Source organism: Apostichopus japonicus, chromosome 13 (genome assembly GCF_037975245.1).
Source record: "Apostichopus japonicus isolate 1M-3 chromosome 13, ASM3797524v1, whole genome shotgun sequence".
NCBI classification, from domain to species: domain Eukaryota; kingdom Metazoa; phylum Echinodermata; class Holothuroidea; order Aspidochirotida; family Stichopodidae; genus Apostichopus; species Apostichopus japonicus.
Window position 1 is genome coordinate 11,958,559 of NC_092573.1, and position 26,429 is coordinate 11,984,987.

General features: G+C 35.4%; 1 protein-coding gene across 1 annotated transcript in view; it reads left to right on the plus strand.

Moving 5' to 3' along the window:
• The window catches only part of LOC139979023 (uncharacterized), a 67,699-nt gene that overhangs the window by 19,121 nt on the left and 22,149 nt on the right, over window positions 1-26,429 (plus strand). The window contains exons 9-42 of the mRNA XM_071989658.1: window positions 127-301; window positions 1,247-1,366; window positions 1,751-1,891; window positions 3,322-3,504; window positions 4,031-4,198; window positions 5,372-5,482; window positions 5,956-6,084; window positions 7,281-7,468; window positions 7,822-8,001; window positions 8,268-8,408; window positions 8,712-9,216; window positions 9,414-9,665; window positions 10,135-10,254; window positions 10,899-11,122; window positions 11,961-12,048; window positions 12,382-12,567; window positions 12,880-12,993; window positions 13,288-13,554; window positions 14,333-14,479; window positions 14,973-15,154; window positions 15,638-15,818; window positions 16,157-16,282; window positions 16,742-16,864; window positions 17,663-17,782; window positions 18,396-18,638; window positions 19,204-19,329; window positions 20,093-20,209; window positions 21,402-21,444; window positions 21,484-21,530; window positions 22,623-22,748; window positions 23,255-23,371; window positions 24,285-24,407; window positions 25,134-25,262; window positions 25,801-25,932. Coding sequence (XP_071845759.1) covers window positions 127-301; window positions 1,247-1,366; window positions 1,751-1,891; window positions 3,322-3,504; window positions 4,031-4,198; window positions 5,372-5,482; window positions 5,956-6,084; window positions 7,281-7,468; window positions 7,822-8,001; window positions 8,268-8,408; window positions 8,712-9,216; window positions 9,414-9,665; window positions 10,135-10,254; window positions 10,899-11,122; window positions 11,961-12,048; window positions 12,382-12,567; window positions 12,880-12,993; window positions 13,288-13,554; window positions 14,333-14,479; window positions 14,973-15,154; window positions 15,638-15,818; window positions 16,157-16,282; window positions 16,742-16,864; window positions 17,663-17,782; window positions 18,396-18,638; window positions 19,204-19,329; window positions 20,093-20,209; window positions 21,402-21,444; window positions 21,484-21,530; window positions 22,623-22,748; window positions 23,255-23,371; window positions 24,285-24,407; window positions 25,134-25,262; window positions 25,801-25,932 — 5,374 coding nt within the window. The remainder of the gene's footprint in view (window positions 1-126; window positions 302-1,246; window positions 1,367-1,750; window positions 1,892-3,321; window positions 3,505-4,030; window positions 4,199-5,371; window positions 5,483-5,955; window positions 6,085-7,280; window positions 7,469-7,821; window positions 8,002-8,267; window positions 8,409-8,711; window positions 9,217-9,413; window positions 9,666-10,134; window positions 10,255-10,898; window positions 11,123-11,960; window positions 12,049-12,381; window positions 12,568-12,879; window positions 12,994-13,287; window positions 13,555-14,332; window positions 14,480-14,972; window positions 15,155-15,637; window positions 15,819-16,156; window positions 16,283-16,741; window positions 16,865-17,662; window positions 17,783-18,395; window positions 18,639-19,203; window positions 19,330-20,092; window positions 20,210-21,401; window positions 21,445-21,483; window positions 21,531-22,622; window positions 22,749-23,254; window positions 23,372-24,284; window positions 24,408-25,133; window positions 25,263-25,800; window positions 25,933-26,429) is intronic.

The window sequence follows — 26,429 nt, forward strand, 5'->3', positions numbered from 1 at the left end:
AGATTGATTATAGCCCCATTTAACGCATTCGTTTGTCCCCGGTCTGAGGGTCTTTCTTAATCGCGGAATCTTTAAAATATAAATATAAAACTTGTTTATTATATCAAACTTAAATTTCACTTGTAGCTAGGGGCAAACTTTACTACGAGAACCTGTGATGAACGGTGCGTATGTTCCAGTAACCATACTCCATCATGTGGCAATATCAGCTGCCACAATAAAGCATTCTGTGGTTTAGTTGGTGGCAAACATGACTGCCACTGTGAAGACGGATATATCGGTGATGGTACCAGCTGTAGAAGTAAGCTCATTTATTTGCTTAGATTGTTTTAGATTAATACAAAACCATAATGGCAGGAAATTTGATCTTTTCTAGTTATTTTGCAACTGAACAATCTGTTTTATCATTGCTTTGTCTGGTAAAATTAATATATTAAGCTGGATTAAGCGTCGACACAACTGTACAAAACGTGGTATGGTTGCAATACATTTTGCATTTATATATATTTTTTAAGGCTTGATCTATTAAATAAAGTAGGAAAACAAAATAAGCACACATAGGGAAACAAATGTGGCAACAGCTAATTTTTTAAAGTTTACAGGGGCTCTTTATATTGTGTTCTTGACAGATAAAAATAGAGAGCGAAAATACTGAACACATAACTACCTAAGTAAATATTTGAAGTTTATAAAATGGTTCGTCTTGTTGTGAATAAATCTTCACATAAAAGTTGTTCATAAGTTAAATTTAGAATTGGCATACCAACTTTACCAGTATTAAGTTTATTCGTTTGGTAGATCACCTTTACTAAAAATTTCCAAAACAAGAAGAAGAATTTACAAACAAGGAGGCAAATAAATGCATTGTCTTTTCTTTTTAAAAAAGGCACTTTACTTGCATATTTTTAATATATCTTTGAAATAATAGAAAAGTAGGAAAGAAAGAACGGAGTTGAAAATTATAATAATGCACAATTTAGTAACCATAAAATCTGAGAGGAGTCATTGTCTCTTCGAACCCTGATATATTGTTGTAATATATGGCATTATCAAAGATAACATCATGCATGCCATTTTAAAGTTTCCTTTCGAAAGGGAATGGATGACAACAGAAGGAACTAGTCTTGCCGAAAAATATTGGGATTTATATATTATTCGTTTATGCGCTGGTCTAGTAATTGTTTGTGATTAAAGAGGTGAATTTAACAACATATATTTTATTTTATTTTCCATCTTGTGTTTCAAGGAGCCTGTCACAATTTTGAATGTTCTTCGCCAAACTATGGCTGCGTTACGCAGAGTCAAGTTTGTAACTTCAACTGTGATTGTGATGGTTGCGAGGATGAGGCAGAGGACATGTGTTGCAGTAAGTGACGCAATTGGTGAATTTATAACAAATCTAAACCTTGGAATACATTGTACAATACAGAGTTCGGCTATTTTGTGCTGTAGATATCGATTTCCGTCGTTTTAAATAAAATTCTAGTCTTAAAGCAATCATGGAGTTTTTAATATTTATTTATCGCACTAAGTTCCCTCACTGGACCTTTGTGACACTTACAAACGGTTTGTAAAAAATATTATTAAATTATGATTCCTGTTATTATCACATAATGTTCATTAAGTACGGTCGCTTTGTTTGGTGATTTGTAAAGAAAGGGAAAGCGGAAAGAACGTGACAATTTGATTTCATTTGTTACTTTCTAAGTGTCTCACCTCGACTAATATTTATCATGCCCTTTTCATACAGATGTAGAGAAAAGTTCGAAACATTGCAGCAAGGCCGGTCACACGCGATGTTATTCCGGTAGATATATCGAAAATTCACTTTTCTGTAATGGAAAGGATGACTGCGAAGATGGGTCCGACGAAGATGACAAACTCTGCAGTGGTAGGAGATCAATTTATTCCTTTATAAAAGAAAACTGTAATGAAGGATTTAGACATACTCATGGCGACATTAGAATTGAGACACCTTTCAAACATCATTTTGATCTAAGATATGTGTTCTTTTTTATCGAAAGTACAACAAACGGATACCACCCTACGAATCCATTGGTAATACATGACATATAATAATATTCTACCGTTACTTGCAACACGTGTACCTCCAGTGATAGCAAGTCCCTACCAATTGATATGAAAATCTCGTAAAATATATTAGTGTACGCATTTGTTTACGACTTAATGTTGCCCATTTGGTTGTCTACTTGTTTGTTCGCCTGTGCCTCGTCATAAAGATCACATTAAAAGAAACTTGCTAGGTGAGGAATTTGAATACAACACGCCTGAACGAATAGTATCTCTAGCTTCGACATGTGATTGGTTATTTAAACCACGTATTATTTATAGTGATAGTTGGAGTGTTTCACCCCATTCGACCAATGAAAAACGCATCGATTGCATTCAATCACTGAAGCCTGGTTCTAGCTGTACTCTCATGCATGATTCTTGAATTGACGGACGTGCACCTTGTAATACGGATAAACTTTATTTTACCTTTTTTATTGTAATGAGCTGTATTTATTGAAAGATGTAGAGACTTATGCAAATGAACGTTAACTTTGAATTACTAATTCGTTTCTTTGTAATTTAGACGGTATTATTTGTAGGTTTCTTGACCTATACTGTACATGGCAACTTCTCTTCATCTCTAAAATCAAAAGAAGAGATTGTTACGAATGTTATATATTTGGGATTGAGCAGTGGCGTAGCCACAGGTGAAGACAGAGACAGAAAGGTGGAGAGGGGGGGTGGAGTGGAATTGTCCTCCACAGTATTGGGGGGGGGGCAAAAGGGGAACGGCAAGGGAAAATACAAACTAACAATAGGCATGATATATGATACTCGATAGGCGATACTTGTTTTCATAGCACTGTGTGTTCTTCTCCTCAAATGTTTTTGATCATTGGACATACTAAGCGTAGAACAAGTTTTCTCGGAACGAGTTGATTCATTGAGTAAAATATTTAGTAAAAGTTCCGTCCATAATTGTATGGACCTTTCCTTTAAATTGCTCACAACGTTTAACAGATGCATGTAAAGGCGTTTGTACACTGGTAAGGTTTGAAGTTGTGTATTACACATATATAGATAAAATGATAGAAATATAGCACCTTTTGTCATTTATCTATTTATACATTTACGTTTACATATATATAAGTCGGTGTCATCCTTGATGATAACCTCGATGGAATGCCAAATGAGATTGATTTCCCTTTACTTCCAAACCCTTGGGAAATATCAAACCTAAATAAACTTTACTAATTGACAACATTGTTTCTTTTTATTGTTGTTTCCAATTGTTGCTTTCATTTTCAGATCACTGCGATAGTTTTTCCTTAAAGGATTACAACGTGACACTCAGTTACAGTCCAAAGAAAGCTCGTCACGCTCCAAATTCAACGATCACGTTCTCATGTTTAGCTAATTATGTCATTAACGGTAATACCGAACTGAAATGCCGAAAGGGTGAATGGACTGGAGCTGTTCCAGATTGTTTTGGTAAGTGTAATCTGTTTTATTCTAATGTTTGGATAAGCGAAAGATACACATGTAGTAGTCCTTATCAAAGACTAGAAGTAGGGAATAGGTGATGACATATAATATTTAGAAAAACATATTTCAGGTATGCATTTGAGTCAAAATGTCACGTCCAAACGAGAAATTTTGTAAAACATTTCCGCGAGGTATCAACCAAACATGCAATTTGATAAACTTCGTTGAATGGTTCATTGTTTTTTTTAACAATAAAGCACCCATAGGATCATTGTTAAGAAATTTTGTACATTTGTTGACATCATAAACCCTGATTATTTTGATTCCATGAAGCCTATTAATATATTTACATTAAGCTTAAGTCAGTAGGAACACACATAAAGATATTTCAGTATTTCTTCTTATTGAAATCATACTTAATTTATAATCTATTTATCGTTAAATAATATTTTTCATTAATTCTGTCATTTCTGGGTCTGTGTCGACACGAATACATATAAGGGTTGTACTACATCATTCCTACCTATTGCAGCACCTTGTGGATCGATAAATGTTGTCCATGGACGGCCTAGTAACTCAGAGAACAAACACGGAACAATTGTTGTTGCCATTTGTGATGCTGGTTACGAATCTGATGATAACAACAAATCTGTCGTTTGTGATAATGGTGAATGGATGGATGACTTAGCCACATGTGTGGGTGAGCATTAGGTCTATATGTTTAAACAAAAGTAAACTTAGATTATGATAAAGCTAGTCTTAAAAGTAAAAGAGATGATGCATTATTATATTAGAATATTTCATTGATAACATAGAAAATAAAGTGATATATCTTTAAACTTAATGAAAGTATCAATAACAATAGAAAACATTCCAACGAACTGGTAAGTATGTAATAATAAATGTAAAAACTAACTTAATGATGACATAGTTATCAATGGGAACATACCAATAAGGGATAACAGTTATTGATATTATGAACATAACTGACAAATGAAAGAGAAACGATAGCATAACGATGACTAAGATTATGACGATACGGTAAAGAATTGTAATATGAAATAAGAGGTTGTAAAATAAATAATAACATAAACTAAACGATGGTATTATGACACTTGATATCATTAACACATATAACAATATTATTGGATATATAATAACAAATGATAATTTAGGTCATAATATATAAGAATAATAATAATTACATAACTGTTAATAAACATAACTTGTAAAGATTTGTATGTATGCGTGTATGCGCACGTATGTTTGTATGTATGTATATATGCAACGAATGATAAAAATAATGAAAGATATATATATATATATATATAATGAGCGATAACTTAATAATAGATAATCATGTAACAACAGAAAATATAAATATACATGAAAATATAATTACAACGCTTAAAATTATAACATTTCTTCCATCATCAAGCAGAGGATGATGTGAGCCTTTCAATAATTTAATTCCCATTAATTTGGACATAATGACTTTACAACACTAATAGGGTGTTCTAAGCTCACGGATAACTTGGGCCAATGACTATCATATCTTTGAGAGAACATCATATCCCCAAATCTTACGTCACGTTACTAGTTACATCATGAACAGTTCGATATATATATTGCCAAGACAGAATTGATAAATTAGACAATCAGTAAGAAACACCAGGCTTTTCATGTACCACGTGACCTGTGCATACATTTTATCTTATGAATATTTCAAAGAATTATCCAAGGAGCACACTTGGATATGCGGCTTTCATTTTCTTGAATGTCCTTTCGTTTTCTTGAATCTTGATATGATGTTTAGCTAATATAATAAGACTTACGTATCTTTACTTCCACAAATTAACCGTTTTTGCCATAGATGTTAATGAATGTGTATCCAATCCTTGTGCAAATGGCGTGTGCGAGAATCTTGAAAATAGGTACGAATGTTCATGCTCTGCTGGTTGGACAGGCCGCCTATGTACCGATGGTAAGTCATATTTAGTTATTATTTTTGAGCCATTCACACCTAACTGTAACGGGCAACCGAAATTAAGGTATTCATATTCGTTAACTAAGGACTGAAATTGATCGTGTAAGATCTTTGTTGATCTTTCAATGATTGAATTCTAATCCAACATCTGATAATTCAACATAAGTCATGGGTGGTGGGATGGGGGGGGGGGAGTAATTAGCATATTAATATTTTTTGCGTAGCAGAGAAAGCTATGTATGTATAATTGGGGGATGGGTGGGAACATCAATTTAAATCGAGTCCATCAAACAATGCGTTATGATCTTTTTTATATAATTTATGTATTTCAAGAGCAAATAGAGGGAACATTTAGTTTTCTCACCATAAACAGCGATCCAGGGTTGTCTTTCAAGTAAGTGACCGTAATGTCAACTTGATGGATCCTTATCTGTGTTGTTGTTAACGTTACATATATTCTGCTTATCTAGATATCGACGAGTGTGAATTACAAACTGACCTATGTGGAGAGGAAGAGACATGTGAAAACACGGACGGTAGCTACAATTGCGTCTGTGCAGCTGGTTACATACTCAGCGATAAATGTGGGAAATGTGTTGGTAGGTGTATTTGATATCATTTAATAGCTTCATTCCTTACAGTGTGATAAATGTAGAGCATTTAGTACCCTCAGTAGTTGAAAAGGTCGTCAGCAGTGGCGGAGCTAGGGGTATTGGTCGGGGGGAGGGGGGGGGGCGAGAATGGTCTGTAGGGGCGCTTTCGACCCTACCTAAGCGGAGCGCCACCATAGTTTGGCGCGGAGCGTACAGAAATGTTTTAAGTAAACATACTCCCTAGATCGCCGGAAATGACCCTTTCCGGGCCTTGCTAAATTGCAGATAAACGAAGAATAAATAGGTGTCATCGCCATTTTGTCAGAAAATTACACCAACAAAATTTGACAAATGTCAGTGGGTGAGTTTGAGAGCGCAATAAAAAAGTCAATAATCACGAATAAGTAAAAAGTGGTAAAAAGCTGGAAAGGGCGGCAACAGTCCATTTGAGTCCGTCAGGGGGGGGGGGGGGCATCCGCCCCTCTGACTGTATGGACGCTCCGCCACTGCACTCGTCAGATGCTGAGGCATACTCTGGTTATGTAGGAAGGTGACTTGAAGTGACGGTCAAGGTAGCAGAAATGGGTGCGAGAAATAACAAGTATGCGCCGTAGCTCTTTGAACACGTATCAAAGAGAACATATTTCTTAAATTCTGGAATTCATTCACGGTTATCAAAAGAATATAATTTATTTCAGTTTTACATGAATTTTATTTTACAGACTGACTTAATATACGACGTAAGAATTATGGTCTTTTTTTCAGAGCATTAACCCCATGGTGTATTTATTCTTTCTGATCTTTCAAATTTCCTTTATTAACTTTCACTCAAACCTGCATGTGCGAGGTTTCAGTAATATGTAAAGAAAAGCAGAAGAACAACTATTACAAACAAATAAACTCACAAACAAACTAACGACAGATAACCATTTCGAGTGGCGGGAATACATAGGCTATAGAGTAATGATAATCTGTCATATAAAGGCATGTCAAGCGGTCGAATTGTTTGTCATTTAAAATAACACAGGCTATTTTAAGAGAGAAAGTTGTACAAAATCTTGCTCTATAGTTTTCGAGAAGAAATGAGGAAAGCTAATGTCAGTGGAAATACGACAATAGTTTTGATATTTTTGCCCTATGAAGGTGATGCAGTTGTGGATCAGCTGGTTCATTTATATTCAATTTGAACCTTTCCTTTGCAGAAGAAATATTACTGCCGTTTGGCACAAGCCAACGAGACAATCGTTTAACGTATTTTAGAACATGGACAGGTTATAGATATTTTTGGCCGGAAGGAAATTCTTACGCAACAGCGGATAACTTCGTAAGTCAAACTATCTCGATACCAACTGGCTTTCCTCTCGGAGACAATTTCTACTACAGTCTCTACGTAAGTACTTTCAGTTTTTGTTAACGTCCACTTTAAAGAAAATGATGAACGTTAACAACTATGATTACGAGGAGGCTTTTGCAGATTCTTGCGCACGAGCGAGTATCTGCGCTAGCGCACGCTTTGTATTTGTGGGAGTGTATGTATTGATTTCGGTTGGTTGGAAGCGATGTTAGGTGAGTGTGGAAGCCTTTGCCTATCATACAGCTCCTTAATAAAGATACCAAAATGAAAGACATATCTTTTACATGATACTAAGGCTTTTTTCAAACTTAGTTAACTCAAGGAAGAAGGAAACAAAACATACATGATTGAACCTTTTCGAATAGCATCTTTTCCAATTTTACTTTCAGATTGTAGAGAATGGTCTCATAATTTTTTTAAGAGACACGCCTTGGTATTATTCCTGGTATTACTGGTATAGATCATCATATCCATATCCACATTCTTGGTTCCTTGACTATCTACCTGCGGTGGCTCCTTTCTGGGCAGATGCTGAAATAGCTTTGGGCTATAGCAATGTCTATTACCAGGTATTTTTAACTTATAAGTTCAGTCAATAATAAAATTAAGCAATATCACAATTGTTTTCCATCAATTTAAAATGAATGATAAAGATATTAATCAAAGTAGCTGATTATCATAATTAAATACTGTTTTAAATTTATGTTGTTAACTGTTAAACAACTGACACGTTGTTTGTGCATGCAAGATGGCTAATGTTTCTCCACTTATTTATCGCCGTTTTGCTTCAGTATAAGCTTACCATTAAACGAGATTCATTTAAATTCCTCCGAAGGTGTACGAAAAAAGTTCAGACGAAACCTTCATAGATAGCGTTACCGATAAAATCAAGACACCAAAGAAGCCTACGACTTTCAGAGCAACGTGGATGTTGGTTGTAACTTGGGAGAAACTTATCCGACCAGGAGGAGTTGAAGTAAGTTGAAGGAAGAATTATCAAAGGAGATGTATTGCACTTGTTTCATCCGTAAATATTCGTCTGTAACTAATGAATAAGTAATGAGAAATGGGTAATTTTGGTGCCTTAAGATTTTGCAGCAATTGACAGTTGGAGCTATTTGTTGGACCCCAAAACGTACAATAACTATCAGATCTTCTACATTACATAAGATCCTTGTGTTAGAATTTATTGTCTCATTTGATATGGATCTACAATTAAGTTTAGAAAAGTTTTGTTTGCATGTACTAACGCTAAATTACGTCATGATCTTCATTGCAGGCTAATACTTTCCAGGCAGTGTTACTGACAGACGGTAGATACAGCTTTGCCCTCTTTAATTATCAAGAATGTGAAATGAATTGGAACGTCCAGGCATTGTCATATCCGAATGTAATCATTGGACACAACTCTAGAGGATCGAACGGTTATGGAAGTACTCAGATACAGAATAGTTTGCCTTTCTCCTCGACGTTGGACAAATTTCGACCTGATTTACTGACTGGCAATACAGGTTTGAAAGGAAAATGGGAATTCAGGTTAGAGGATAATACAGAAACCACCGTCAATTCAAAACAGTTTTGTTTGGATTGGTATTATCAAGAGCCTTCACCATATCAATGGACCTTTCGGTTTGATCCTTGCCCTCCTTCATATTGGCAGGCACGTAGAGACTGGAGATACATTCGAACATCACGGATGTATGATGTAAAGTACAGATATCAAGTGCCTGATCATTTGACTTCTCAAATTGGGGATGACTTCTATGAAGATATATCCAGAGAATGTAAGTCGCTTTTCCACCTCACAAGGAAACTTGAAAATAGTTCACGAACTAATGACATCTCGTCAAAACCAAACCATTTATTTATTCACGAAATGTTTAAACCATGATTAAATATGTTTTGCATTTTGATAATTAAACATCCTGACAATTCTTCAAGGTAAATTGTTAACTCTTAAACGATTTTGTTTTCTCGTCAGATGGTGAAATTTGTTATCAGCCAGCTCTGTCTCGTCCATGGTGGTGGTGGTGGGGTGGGTCGTGGTGGTGGGGATGGAACTCTTGGGACTGGTGGAGCTGGAGCCCTGCTAAGGGCAACATTTGTTGTTACAACACTTACACCCAATCCCTTAATTACGGGTACCGGTCATTGTTTCAAAGCAGCCTTGCAGAACGTTATCAATATAACAACGGATGGCGATTTGACAAATACAGATATGAAAAGTGGTTTGGTAAGTTTAAGCTTCCCTTCTACATTTCTATGAATGGTATTTTTTAAAGTTAGAAATTTTTATGGTTGTGTCCGTCACCTTTGGCAAGAACTGAGACAACTTCTCGTTCAAGGGCATCGTCCATGTCCGTTATTCAATGAACTTTAAAGCGAAAATTCACTTTGCTACCTTTACGTGAATACGTGGAGGTTTAACTGAATTTATATTGCTTCAATGTTGAGCATGCATAGAGCGCGGGGTCTGATCGTAATGCAAAACGCAGCCAAAATGTCTAATATCTGAGCACTACATCTGAAATACATTTGATTCCCCAAATGAGCTACCCAAAGGTCAATCAGACATATGGTTCTAAAGTTGTTATTTCCCTTTTTAATTAATTTTCTTTTACATCATTGAAAAGTATCTGGAACAATTGGAAAAGATACTCTTGGAAGATGAATTTAAAATTTCCACGGGTTGCCTTTTTCAGAGAAAGATTTTCTACCTCGGTATCACTGCTGTTACAAGTCCAGGGACTGGTACTTCTGCAATCTGTATCGGAATCGTAGGCCGACAGCTTCAACCTTTTGGTACAGGCCTCCAGGATGGGGTGAGGAAGTTTTTGGGCAGTGTGTTTCATGTAATCATTACTTGTGTTAGTTCAGAGGATTTTGGAGTATTGGTAATGTTCCTTTTGGGCACTTTCTGATAATCTCCAAAATTGTATTATTCGATAAAGCTTTAATGATATGGTACTTTCACTGGTAATTTGAACTAACTTTGTCCATTAAATTTGGGTCAAGGAAAAGGAAATTTGCATCACTCCTCACTAACCTGTCTCCTAAACATATGCACTCCTATCTTGGAACTGGGAGTAACATGATGAGCCGAAACTCATGTTTATACTTACGTTTTCGTTGCTTGAAATGTACTTGAAGCGGAGGGTAGGCGGTGCAGTAAATCAGTTAATAATTCTCATCTTACAGAACAGACTGATAAACCAAAAGGAGTCCAATTGCTCAATTAATGAAAAAAAATCTTCATTTCGGCTAAAGCATAACAATAGTGTACAAAAGAAAGTTAAAAAATGACTACAGTCTCCCACAGTCTCCCACAGTTTCCCACCGTCTCCCTGTTATGTCAGGGATTGCATGTGACGTTTATGTAAACTAGTTACATTTAGTAACAGCTTGATATTAATGTTTGTTAATGTTGACAACTACAACATACCTTTCTATTTCGTACACTATCTAGGATGGTTCTTTGGTGATCCTCACATGAGAACCTTGGATGGCTATGACTATACTTTCAATGGCTTGGGAGAGTATGTCCTTGTTTCAATTGAAGCAGAAGATACAAAGAAAGACTTTTTCGTGCTTCAAGGAAGAACAGAAAGGGCAATCAACAGAAAGACCAATCAGACAACCCAGGCTACGGTATTCAATGCATTTGCTGCGGTGTTTGTCAATGCTACTAAAGTAAGTTAAGTCACGGAGCCAAATGGGTTGCAACAAAACCATTAAACCGAATGAGTATGCAAGTTATCTGTTTCTGTCTAGATTGAACCCTGGCCTTCCCTCCACCAAATTGAAAGGGCTCGAGCGTCACAGCTTAGAAGACTCATTTACCCCATAGTTTTGTAAATCAATACAAACTTAGTATTGAAAATTTTATTATTACTTTCTTTTATCTAGCAGATTGAATTACAAGTAATTCAGTTCCGACATCTTGTTTATTTATGACTTCTACACAATGTTATTGCACAATACTTCACTTCTCATCATCACCCTGACTGAATAATAGACAAATTTCCCTAGAAAAAAAAGTGTCTATTCTACCAAACCATCTATTATCCCCCGTAGGACCTCTTGCGAGGTCGAACAGGGGTAAACTCCTTTTTGTTGTTGACAAAGTAATTCTTTAGTCATCACAGAAGCGCTTTCGATCCCCTTCCCCATGAACCAGCGTTAAAATCATGACCTTCCGTTTGTAACGGGTGTCATAAGTTGAACCGAGGAACTGTAAACAATTTGAACTTCAAACATCAAGTTACATCAAGTAATTTTTCAGCAATTAAAAATGTACTTTCGACGTAGTCAACCCTCCCCCATACCCGACTCAGTTTCGCCATTTAACCAATGCATCATTACACTCTTCACAACACAAAAAGGAACAGGATTCAGTCCCTGGTTGGCTTGCGATTCTGTTATTTTAAAAATCTTTGCCAGGATAGTCATTATTTTTTGCTATGATGTGGTTTAATCGTACTGGTGTTTAAGATGAAGCGTTACGTGTAAGATCTTTCATTTTGTGCAGGTCCAAATTGGTCTCGATGAAATGGATGAAGAGTTTGAGATCTACTTAGATGATGAATGGTTTAATGCCACCAGACTGAAAGAAGAAGGTATTTTGAATCATATAAGTGATGTAGAATATCAACGGTATGGGTGGTGTAACCCTCCCACTCTCCCCGTCCCACTCCTTCATCTTCACCCAAACTTTCATGTTAACGTAATTATTAGTACAATTACAGACCTAGTTGATAGCTTCCCTTACACGTGGAATCCTGCCTCAAATAGCCCAGGAATACAGTCACTCTTTATAAAAGCCTGGCTCCTGCTAATTTTTATTATTTTCAATCATCTAAAAAGGCAGACAAATACGCCATACCGTTGAGACGAAATTCTGTATACTGCAGGATTGAAAAGTTTCTTCCATTTGGAATGTTTTCACCTAGAAACTTACAACCACGATGACAATGGTACATTCTTGTTACGTTACGAAAAGACTGAAAACAGCTCTGGTATAACAGCTCTTTGGGACTCTGGTATTAGTGTAACGGTGGAAGCTAGACTAGGCCTACTTGATGTGGTATTTTCTGCACCTGAACTCTACAGGAATGGTTCCACCCGAGGACTATTAGGTACGCTGCTGTCATTTATACATTAACATTACACATACTTTAAAACGTACGTTTAACTCAAAATATCTCTTCATTTGTTGTTAATATATCATGTATAAATACTTCGATGTTATATAATCTGATCATATGACCATAAGGGATTTCTATCTTCTATCCATTGTTCTTTCTTAAGAAGTATAACTCTATTGTTCACAACACTTGTGAAGTAACTTGCCATAACATAATGTATAGAATTTCATCGACATTAAATGATTCAATCAAGGAAGATTCAATAAAAGACAAAGGCATTACTTCTTTTCATGTCCTCACTAGGTGTATGGAATGGGGACAGTGGCGATGACTTTCTGAGGCGAGATGACGTCCAACAAGTGCCAGCCAATGGAGTAAATCTGACAGAGAGAGAATTATATGAATTTGGAGAAAGTTGTAAGTCTATGGTCTTTTTAATGTTACGGATTGTTACAAGAGAAATATGGGAAAAGAATAGTGATTTTGATCAGTTTTAAATCTAAGTTTACGTGTAATTTCTTTACAACCCTTTCATTCTTTGTTAAAATTCTTTTATGCGACTCACTTATTCATTGTAATATCTTTATGTTATGTAAATGTTACCTATGAACTATAGCACAGATCGTCACTAGAGTAAAATAAATAAAACAAACACATGGTATCAATCTACTATAATGTTTTTTTGTCTTCACCTGATTCTTTCTTGCGCAGGGAGGGTAAAAAAGGCTGATTCTTTATTCCATACATCTTCTCGCCGGAAGAGAGCTGACGATGAAAGCGAAACATTTAAACCTATATTTTTGAGTGACTTAGTCGAAGAAGCAAAGGCTAATGACACTGAATTTTACAACGAGGTTTTGGACACCTGTGGTTCTAATACTGAGTGCCAGTATGATTCATTAGCCACCAAAGATGCAGAGTTAGGGGCGTCTTCCAAAGTTTCACAAGAAGTACTACAGTCAGATCAAAAGTCCATCAGTGAGTCTTTTAATATCTCTTCTATCGTCCCTCGCCACTCCACCCCCACCCTCCATAATTACATGTCAGATTACCCCTGTAACTGCAACACGAAAAACTGCAACCATCTTGCTACAGTAGAGCAAAAGATTGGCATGTTTTCGTAAAATTGTCCTTTTCTTTAAATGCATTTAAAAACAAATATAGAGAAATGCTTTCTTTTATATGCAGCCATATTTATCACGCAAGGAGTCATGTTATAGTTAGATTCTAAACATAATACATCAAAAGAAAGATAAGACGAAATTAAGCATCGATTCTTAAAAGAGAGATAACCTCTTGCTAGCGGAGGTGACGGACGGTTTAAGAAGAACGAGATCGCATATGTTTACGCGGAAATCTTATTTGGAAATTGGACTAAAGCTTCTTTGAATGTCAACAATTTCGGGGCTATTTAATGTTACATGCAGTATATGCCATATTTAGCCCTATACGGTGCCTGAAAGTGGTTAACTGATGATCATGAATAATCATGATAATAATAATAATAATACGTATAGAGAAATTCACAGAACAGTTAATCAGCAGTTCTTTTAACGACGCTTAAGCGACCACAAATGTGGAAGAAGCCCGTAATGTTGCTTGATATGGGAATTTAACTTGAAACATGTAAAATGTTTTGTCAAAAGCAAAAAAGATTCGTTTTCAGTATATAACCAAATTAAATGTCCAACGTAAACTATGGACTTCCTGAAAATAGAAACTAGTCTAACTTGTTTCTTGCCAATGATATCAACAGATAACTTCCCACCTAATATCACTGGTGATGATGAACTTTGGGCAGAAGTCGGTCAGGTGGCGAATTACAGTTTTGAAGCAGTTGATTTAGATGGTGATGAAATTCATGTCTCCCTTATTGGCAACGTTACAAATGCAACCCTTACAGGTAAATGATAACCAAATGTCAATAATATATAAATATATATATATATCTATATATATATATGTGTGTGCATATATATATATATACATATATATATATATATATACACACACATATATATATATAGATATATATATATATTTATATATATATATATATATATATTTATATATATATATGTGTGTGTGTGTGCCTGTTGTGTGTCTGTTGTGTACATGATGTGTATACGTATGCTCCAAAAGAAGGTGTTATTACAAAAAACGCAGAGAAATAAGATATGACTCCTTTTTTGTCAAGTATGAGTCATATCTTGTTTCTCTGCTTTATTCTAAAAATATATGTAATATATTTAATTAATAAAAAGTACTCTTTTGTGCTTGGTGAGACCTTATTTTTTTGGATCCATCATTTCTAGCATTTTTTCTAATTATTATTACGTGAGAAAATATTTTGCCATTATCGGGTCACAATATTTTAATCTTCACTACACATTCAGACAGCTCAGTTAGTTGGATACCAAGCTCGATTGATATTGTAATCCTTGCGATCCAGGCATCAGACAACCAATCATCTTCAGTCTTAGAACCAGCAGTCAAGATATGCGATTGCAAAAACAACGGATCGTGTCTTTGGGACAGTTATACCCAAACATCTGACATTGATGCTGACAAGTTTGCAGTAAGTTTATGGATTTTCTAATGTAGTGTAAGACTAGGTGAGGCATAGCCATTTCCATTAGAAATTACTTGAGGCGTGTGTAGGTATTGTCCAGACTCATAGAAAAACAGTAAATGAGTCTATTTTAAAAGTTAATTTTCCCCTACAACATATATTTATGAGGTTCATGAACCTTTCGTGTTAATAATCGGAGTTGCAATAAACTCTTTCTTTCCTTCCTTATATACAAAACAGATGGCCGACATGTTAAACCTTTCAGACATATTTATATCTTATCTTGTAAATTTCGATCCCCTGAATCAACAAGTCGTTAATAAATCAATATTTGGACCCAAAAAATTGTCATATTAATTGCTACCATTTTGGGTAGTACAATCATTAAAAAACTTGCGTATCATGCCATATGAAAACTAAAGTTCACGCTTCACGAAATATCGATCTTTCATATCTGGCTTATTAGTATATTGCTTTTTCCCGGGAAAGGTTGTTGTTTGCAACTGTACATCAGGGTGGACAGGTGACTTCTGTGAAAAAGATCTCGATGCATGTGAAGATGAACCTTGTTATCCTGGGGTTTCTTGCTTTGACGAGAAACCCCCGAGTGAGAATGCTACCTGTGGAAGCTGTCCGGAGAATCTCGTGGGCGATGGTTTTCAGTGTTACGGTATGAACAATTAAAGTGATGAATTACTTTATGTAAGGCTACGTGTTGAAATTCACTGATTTTAAACTTCCAATCACGACTCCAAATAATGCCCCCAAAATGATGACAAGCACGTGTAGACCAAGTCCCGTGATGAAGGGAAAGTTAATTATATTAAATTGTTCCTATTTGAGGATGACGATATATTACAAGCATATTGCAGACCTTCAAGATGCTTGTTGTTTGATATATAGTGTGTGTTTGACCAAAACAACGGCACGCTCTATTTGCAATGCTGCAGTTTCCTACTTTTCATTCTCGCTTAACTATCACCTCCATAATTGACCATTCCACTGTAGATGCCGATGAATGTGCTGCTAAACCCGAGCCATGTGAACAGATATGTGATAATATCCTTGGTGGATATGCATGCAGTTGCCGAAAGGGGTACTCCTTGAGTCTAGATGATAGTGCAACATGTCTCGGTGAGATTTTCATTTTCGGATTTCATAATTTTCAAAAGCGATGTTTGGCTTAGCATCCCTGTCACTCTTCTTTTACCAACAAGGCCATCACTATATTGTTTGGTATATGGAACATCGGTAAACATATTCAAACGTGAGAAAACAAGACAATCGAGGTTAACTAATATCTCAGTTCCCTTGGGGTTGAGTGTAATATGTATGGAAAGTTGCTCTTTTACATTTAATTGTGACTTTCTTAAGAAAAACGACGAGTTTTCTGTTAAGCCTAATATAGGGTTTCTGGTGTACCATGCAAAGATATTAGAATTTAATTGAAACCCTCCGTTTTTCATTCCCATTACAACTACCTCCTCTTATCTTCTCTTTACCAGGGTTCACTAGTCAAAGTTTGTCATGTAAACTACCTCTGGTGTTACTTTATTTTCTGTGTTTTATTTGTTTGTTTTTTTTTCTTTGCAGATGAAGACGAGTGTGAGTTGAACACGCACAATTGTGACGAAAACGCCTTCTGTACTAACACTGAGGGATCGTTTCAATGCAATTGCACAGATGGTTACTATGGAGATGGTTTTAACTGTACAGGTTAGTACCAGTTGCTGGTTAGTTGTAGAGGAAATAACATAGCACACTACAATTTGCATCAAGTGTGCATCAAGAACCTTTTAAATGAAACAAGTCAACCTTCTCAGTGCTTCTATGATATCAATACACTGATCATACTTTTGGACGCTATTACATCAGCTTTAATTGTTATTTTTTACTTGCCTATTTCTTCTTTTCCTTTTCACAAATGGTATGTGTACATGAAATTAAAAATGGCAATATTAAATAGCAACGCACTATAAAAACACAAAACTATCGATGAAGTGTTGACAACCTGAAACCAGCTGATTGCTCGAGATAACTTGAACGGGACGAACTTAGGTAATATGTAATATGCATGGGACCTTCAAACAACACAACGTTTGTTTTATACGCAGATGTTTCAAGATCGAACAGATCTTTAATGACTTTAATGTAGCTAATATGCTACATAACGGTTTAATATGTATGCTGTAATTCCCACTTAGCCACACAACAAAAAATCAAATTCATAAACAAAGTTAAGTTTCAGGTCAGTTAGTAGGACAACTTCACTTCATTGTTTGTAAACATCAATTTCCACTAATACAAATGTATATAGTTAAGAAAAACTACAATGGACACAAGTTTGGCTTTGTAATCTGACTTAATAAACTTTTCAATGAGTTGACTAAACCATACTCTATTAGCTCGAAAAAAGGCTAATGTTGATTATTTGCTGATGCAAGAACTTATGATCCTACATATTTCGAATTCTTGAAACTTTCTGTTTCATAACTGCTTATCGTTTACCTACAGATGCCAATGAATGTGCAACATTATCCCCATGCCATCATTTCGCCAACTGTACCAACACGGAAGGCAGCTACATTTGTTCCTGTATGGATGGATTTGAAGGAAATGGAGTGGATTGTCAAAGTAGGTACAGAATAGTTGATTACATCTGTTAAGCCAGAATCTCAAATAGAATAGCTGTTCGAACAATGATCTCTATTCAAGTATTGTTTTGGGCTTTATTTAACGTTGATGGGATGAAAAGAAAATCTAAAAGGTTTTGTTGAAACCAATGATTGGGCAACAATGGTATAGTATTTCAGTGCAGGATTAATATTCACAAACCTGTTGTGGGACACTTTGGGGACAAGAACAGCAGTAACTTATGTTACATGTGGAACCAGTAGTTACTGTACTAGCTATGTTTTGAAGTAAATGTAATGTTAATGTAAGTAATGTTCCCTAAATACCAACCTTACAATATATTTATGTAAGTATGTATTGTAGATCCTCCTGCAAGCAAGAACTCACGAAGCAGCCTCATTGGCTTATCAAAGCCGCAAAATGACCTAAGTCAGTCTCTTAGATTCATATTTAACGTCCATGATTATGAATTGTCAAATGTCATCAACTCTGTAACTGGACAACATACATTAATCTTGGAGTGACTCGAACTGGAGACCTTATGATTGGAAGGCACCGGCGTTATTGCAGTAACAAATGAACCTAATGTTCTTATATCATCTCTATATCACAGACGTAAATGAGTGTGAGGAAGATACACATGACTGTGATACCCATGCTACCTGCCATGACAATAACGGTGGCTACAGTTGCACGTGTAATCCTGGCTGGACCGGTAGTGGGGAAATGCATACGTGTTCAGTTAGCTACTGCGAAAACAGCCCCTGTCACACTTTTGCTGATTGCATAGATGGAGACGAAAGCTATGTTTGTGTCTGTCAAGATGGGTTTGTCGGCAATGGATACGAGTGCACATGTAAGTTTATGTAACAATTGTTAACGAAAACATTCATGTCTATGCAGAACCCTATGAAAGACATAATTAAACACTGTTTCCACATATTTGCGTAAATTTCCTAAGCGTATGAGACCATTTTAAATTGATGTCCGTTCACAGAGCTTACAGTTGCCGTAGATTTGTTTATTATTAATAATATCATAATAGTATCACTAGTATTGTAATGGAAAAAATGCTGTCAAAGACGTTATGTTTGTTGGTCAATGACTATTTCTAAATAAAAGTTAAAAAGTTTCAGTATTTCATTTTCTATCAAGATACTAAATTATGGATTTGAATAGAACGTTTGTAACAATAACTGTATGAACATAACAATTGGGAATTATTATTAAAGGATAAATGAAGAAATAGGATAACTTAAAACGTTCTATACATTAATACTTTCGAAAATAATTTAGTTTTCTATACAGCATATCATAAATTTCATTCACGGTCGATTAATTAATTAATCATCAATTTGTCATTTTGCATGTACAAATGCTAATTTTATTTTAACGCAATGGCTATGTTTCCATTCATGCAGTCGTTGACGCTTGTGAGGCTGGACTACATGATTGTGACATGGCAGAGTATGTCTGCGTAAGGAACCAATCGAGTTACTACTGCCAGTGCTTAGAGGGTTACGAGGAGGTGAATGGTACATGTAAAGGTCAGTCGTATCCTGTTATACGATACCAGCTACTTATAGAGGTCATATCATTGCAAATGATCAATTGATTCAACTTTTCTTTTCTAGTCTAAGAAATCATCTTCTGAGCTATCGACGCTGTGGTTTAACATGGATGCTCTTCTCTTAGGGTTTAGAAATTGTTATTGTATTATTGGTTGCTTTTGTAATGGTTGCCCAAACATGAAAACAACAATGATATCGTTATTAGTGAACTAATATACCATACGAGACGTCGAGAGCCAGAGCGGGCCGCGTGGACAATGACGTCACCGGGCCCTGTTTTGGTCTTTCCATTTTAAGGTTGTTATCAACATTTTAAATTCTTTTTTACTCTTCTCTTATTTTCCCAGGTACCCTAAATGATCCCTGGCCGCGGGGCTTTAACCCCATTCCCACTCTGAACCTCCTCTCGTCAGGCCTGATTATCATGGAAAACCTTAACAGTAACTTAAAGGGGAAATAATACGTCATTAGAAAAAAAAAATACCAAAGGTATACTTATTAAAGGTATACCTAGGCCTAACGGAGGAGTTTCAGTGGCCCCGGTTTAAGAGAGAGGAGGGAGAGAGAGCACTTTATTTGGACTGCAATTGACGCCAGGTCCGTAGCCAGAGTTTAAATATTAAGGGTTTGAAGCACAAATGGTCGCGGATAGACGTCCTTGGTGTCCCCGTCCCTTTTTTTCATAAAAAAGTTACATTGCAACATTTCTAAATGTTTTCCATTTCTTGGCATGTTTCAGATGTCGATGAATGCAACCAAGACGTTTGTCATCCCAATGCTACTTGCACTAACTTTGAAGCAAGCTACTTGTGCGAATGCAACGGTGGATTTTTAGGCGATGGATTCTATTGTAACGGTACAGTAATAGCCAATGAATTATCAATCGTTTGGTTGACGTACGTTAATTGAAATACCCTTTATTCTGAATATGTTTCCGTTTCTCCTAACTAGCATTTGAATGTATTCAATATATTTAATAGATAGCATATACAGATACCGTGCTCTAAAACGTACCGTAATACATGTAACGATCCAGTAATAATAACAATTTGTGTAATGATGCCGGTATAGTTCTCCCGAGAGCACTTAATTGGTAAGTCTTCGAAGAAAACTAAATGACTCTGTTGAGGAGTAGACATAGAAATAATTCTTATTCCGGTAGTAAGAGCTTCTCAGAATGTCGAGGCATAATAAAGAAAACGATGGACGAGGTTTGAACGCACTATACATAAACGAATAAAACATTATTCTAAAACTCTACTCATCAAACACGCGAGACATTGAACGTAAAACGAAAAAGTTACATAAATCACCATGAGTAATTAAAGAGATAAAAGTGACGTAAGGGGCCAATTAACTAGATTTAATAACTTATCTGTAAATTTGGCAGCAAACTGATAAACATGAACGTAGTCGGATTGTCTTTATTATTAGGAATAATTTATTAGGAATAAGTCGCGGCGCGTAGTTAGATAAAATATATGTTCGACGAGTCACGAATAGATGGATCCAACACAGCCCACTTTGTAACTTTAAACTGGAGTCGGTAGAGATAGAAGATCCTCTTTGAAGGAATAGAAATACCACTTCGGTTTTCTCCAGGTTTAAAGTAATAGTTAGTCTATTCAAAAATTAATAGCAGGATTCCTCACGGTTTTATGGGTGGGGAAGTATATAGAATAAAATGTCTTCTGCTTGAATACAGAATGCTTTATCGTGATTAAATAAGTACTGGTGAGAGGCGATTGTCTGTGCCCAACGATGATGAATAAACTTCTGCGATCGCGTGATTCACGATGACGGCGTACGGTAGTGAATGACGTCACTTAACGATGTCATTTAATTAATATGCAAGAGGTAAATCAGTAACCCCATAAGTGACACCATACACTTTAGGTTTATGTTTTACGTTCACACAAGAAAAAAAGCTCTGGAAATGACACTTTTGTCACATGAAGAAATACACAATTTGTTTTCATTTCGCCAAACAGCTGATTCGAAGAAAGCGGAATTATTCTAGCCATTGATTGATTGATTTGTTTCATCAGATATTGATGAATGTGATTTTAACCCTTGTGGGGATGATGATTTGCTGGACTGTATCAACACCGTGGGATCTTAAATATGTAGCTGCAAGTTAGGATACCACACCAACGAGACTGGTGGTGATTGTATAGGTATGAAAACTAGCACTGAAACCACACGATACACACAGAGAACACAGTTTCTACTGTAAATATTAAAGTTTTGTACCAAAGTAAAAACTGGATCGTGCTCTATATCGGTAGCATGTGCTATTTGGATTGCAGCGAGAACTGAGGGTATGTGTAATTCCAACAAATCCAGTTGTTTGGGATTTGTTGGGATTACACATATCCTCAGTTCTTACTGTAAACCATATAGCACATGCTACCGATTTATCAGATTTGTCAGCACAGTCCAGTATTACTGTGGTACAAAGTTTTGAAATTTATAGTAGTTACTGTTATCTGTGTGTGAATCGGTTGGTGAAACCCAGGGTCAAATTAATAATTTAATCATCGGTTTTCGAAACGTAATCTTCTTTTTGAAGATTACGTTTGTTTGTCCTTTTTCGCTATTTTTGCTTGCCAGAGATTATTTTTATGTTTTGTTTAGGGAAAGACTTTTGTTTTAAACAAAAAAGTTTCTTCAGAAAAATCCTTCGCAGAAAGACAAACTGTTTCTTTGGAAAATAAATATATTCATTAAGACAGAATAACTTGAACTCCGTAAACCATTAAGTTGATATTAAGAATACTATTAGAACTGGATCCAATGGTGCGTCTGAATTATATAACTCCAGGTACAAGTTGCTAAGTGGCTTCAGTAAACTAAATATAGATGAATCCGAGAATGCAAACTGTCGTCTTTAACTTCTAATCTTATAGAATGAAAATCTGGAGGAACAACAAGACATGTGACTTTGATTTGAGAATGCTTACCCAACATTTACCTCAACACTCTACAGCAAAATTATTGCTCTGTGTATTCCATATCATAAATATCAGTATAGCAATGTTTAAAACAAAAGGACACATTTGAAATGCTTTTTCCTACTTAATTATGCAACAAGAGGTATTTTTTCTCATTTAAATTTACAGCAAATCACATTTTAAATTACAAAAAGGGCGTTCTTTTTACTACTGCTATTTAGTAAGAGGAAGTCTGTTATTGCTTCCAAAAGTTGAAAAATACCCCAAAATAAAATGTCTGTGTAAATAAATCTAAGAACTTTCCATCTTTTGCAGATGTTGACGAATGTGCCTTGGACACCAATGATTGTCAACAGAATTGCAGTAATACCATCGGAGGGTACGATTGTCTTTGTGAAAGAGGATACAAGGTGGTTACCTCTAATCCAAGTGAATGCGAAGGTAAGTAAGAAAACAAACGTCGTTGTCGTCGCCTCATCATTCTCCTCAACAAAACGAATGTAACAGATGATAACAATTATGGGACTGATTACTTTTAAGCAAAATAAAACTGTATTATTTTAAATTAGACATGTCTGTGTATGATGATGGTGGTAAGGAAAATGAGGATGAGATGGTGATAGTGATGGTTATTATGATGATGATGATGATGATGATGATGATGATGATGATGATGATGATGATGATGATGATGATGATGATGATGATGATGATGATGATGATCATGATCATGATCATGATCATGATCATGATCATGATCATCATGATCATCATGATCATCATGATCATCATCATCATCATCATCATCATCATGATTATGATCATGATGATGATGATCATCATGATCATCATGACCATAATCATGATCATGGTCGTCGTCCTCCTCATCATCATCATCGTCTTCATCATTTTTAAATATTTACTATGTTGGATCCTACTTTTCACAGACGTTGACGAGTGTTCGAGTGGTCTTGATAACTGCGAACAAGTGTGCATAAACTTAAACGGTGGATACAATTGTTCGTGCTACGAAAAGTTCTTCAAGAATGGTACCAAGTGCCGGCGTAAGTATGATATTAATAACTAGCAGCCGGGTGCGTTGCGTTTTTCCTCATTTAAGTGTTTGAAGAACACCTAAATTGTTAGTTTCCGGTATAAAAGTTTCCAATGAATAATTGTCTTAAACTTTCAGAACCCCACTATTTTTCAAAAAAATCATCTTAACATAGCCTTAACATTGTCACATTTTTATGATAGCGGTACCCTATAGCCTAATTTATGAAACTAGTTACTAATTGCCATTTTATGCGACAGAAGTTCCATAATATATGCACAGAGCATATATAAGTATCCTAACGAATCTGATAAAAAGCAAAATTAACATACATCAACCAAAGAAGATAACGTCAAAAACTCGCATTTTCTTAAATGACATAGATATTGCATGTTGCATGATATTCAATCTATTTGGTTATGTAATATTACACAAAACCATGTAGGAATTATTTCCTTTCTCGCATTACAAAAAAAAACAATTGTTTGTGAATTAACCCGACAAAATGAACAGGAATAACGTCTGCAACCAAAAAAAAAACTTTGTCATAACAGTGTTTAATAAAGGAAAAAGAAACTCTGTTTGCAATTACGCAATTTAACATATTTTTTTTGTAATAATCCGAGGTAAATTGAGAGCAAGTAACGCATTTAATAAACAAATTCAACAAGATTCGAAAATATCATACAACACTGCAACTCCAGTAGGCATGTTTAAACAATCATCTGTTGGCGGACTTGGGTTCCCACAATTTCAAACAGTGTTACTCTCATTTGTGTTTGTTAAACATGATGTACCCCATGATCAATGTCCTTATTCTGTCAAAGAAAATATTTACTATATATTGAATTATCTATATTGAGAAGAAGTTAAGGTAACTCACTCTTGTACATTTGACTGACTTTTTATTAATTTATTTTTAGCATTGGAAGAATGCGATAATTCAACTTGTGTGAACGGAGCATGCTATGTAGTACAGAACAGCACAGCCTGTCTTTGCGATCGAGGCTTCAATACCTCCTCTGCCGACTCTACAGTATGTGAAGGTAAAGAATGCATCAAACAAAGTGACACTCTTCTCATTGACTGCTGTGATGTGAAACATGTTACTTTTAGGTTTAACGCTTTCATTTGAATGTGTTTTATGATGGTAGAAAATTAGAGAATTAACAAACACAAATATAGATAAGAAGTTCTTATTAAGAACATTCGGCTTCATGTGGAAGATCATTTTATGGAAATCCTTAAATTTATATTAGATGAAATCCCACCTATTACGTTTAGCCGACCTCCTACCCATGCAGACACAAGGTTGCATTGCTTCTAACGTCATCACGTATTATCCACTCGACCATAACACAGGCATTGTAAGAGGTCATTCTAAAGTTATCACTATTGTATCCAAAAGTAAGCAAAACTACTTTTGTGTCCACACTTGCTGTACTACTAGCTGGATGATCTTAACTTTTCCTCAAGTAGTAAAGGCTTGATTTTGCCAAACATCATATTCAAGACTTATACTTACAATCTCCAAATTTTGAAATATTATGAAAAATTAATAGTTAGTTATTAGCAATATCATTTAACAAAGAAAAGATAAAGAAAGAAGAGAGAGTTGATTTATTCATACTTTTACTCCAAAAACTTTACCAGAAGGAAAGTTTTCATCAGACGTTAACTTTCTGTTTAAGAACATAATTGAACTTAATGTAAAAAAAACCTTCTACCTCTGATTAGCGCCTTATGACTATATCGATTATGAATGTCCACAGACGTCGATGAATGTGCTTCCAGTGAACTCAATGGATGCAACCAGATATGCAATAATAAGATCGGAAGCTACAGTTGCGATTGTAACAATGGATATATCATCAATCCAGATGATAACTCTACATGTGAAGGTAAAAATGTCAAACCTTTTGCTATATAGTATTAAAGGATGGTGAGGAGAAATAAAAAGGAATTATTACTGGCTGGTGCAACTTGTTTTTTTAAATATTAAAGTTAGTCTTTTGAGACAGGACACAATACAAAAGGAGGGCTCATAAGTAAGGACATCTTTACAGAAATAATACAATACTCAGTAGAAAACCAGAAAACATTCATGACCTCAAAATATCATGTATTCAATACAAGGATTATCGAAAGTGAAAGAATTTGCAGGTCATTCATCATTGCATTTCAATAAAAAAACAGTCAACAATTCAGGTTAGGCAAATGTGTCATACAATTATATTCAAATATCCAATGAATTTATAACGAGTAATATATTAAGTTATGTAAACTTGAATCTTCTCCCACATTGGTCAACATATCTATCTTTATCTCTTCAACATATATGGCAAGTTGCCTATATGTATGGTACTGTTCATTTATTGATTTCTGTAAACGGAACAAATTAACCTCAGTCGGCTATTTGTGGTATTATTTTGATATTAGATATCAACGAATGCTTGGTACATAGTTCCAGCTGTAACACCAGTAATGAGATTTGCCGGAATACAATCGGAAGCTTTACATGTGACTGCATCTCGGGGACCGTTAGAAATAACTCAACGGAGGACTGCATTGGTAAATTTGACTGTGTTGACTTTAAATTTACGTCTACTATCTATATATTGCTAACACTGGATACATGAAAATGGCCAAATATTTGCATTGCAAGTTATCAGTAAGTATAGGTTTTCTTGATGTAGCCAAATATGATGTATGTTTAAAGGTAAACAGTATATAAGTATCGGCGAACGGTTTCAAATTAATGTACAATAACTTGTTTCATCTTATGAACGGTAAGGAATTTCTATTTCGTACCCCTCTATTAATAAAGAAACGAACAGCTATAATATGATGATAACATATGAATGATCAATGTACTGTCAGCTATAATTAACGTTGCAAAATTCTATACAGTATTTTGACTTCTTTATGTTTAATAAAATTATGATTTGACAATTATTCAAAAGTGTAATCAGGAACCGTCTGTTGGCAACGAGCTGTTCTTTAAAGCAAAAACAAGTGGGAGTATATTTTAGCTACAATTTTGTAGGAACCATGAAATCGTAATGCAC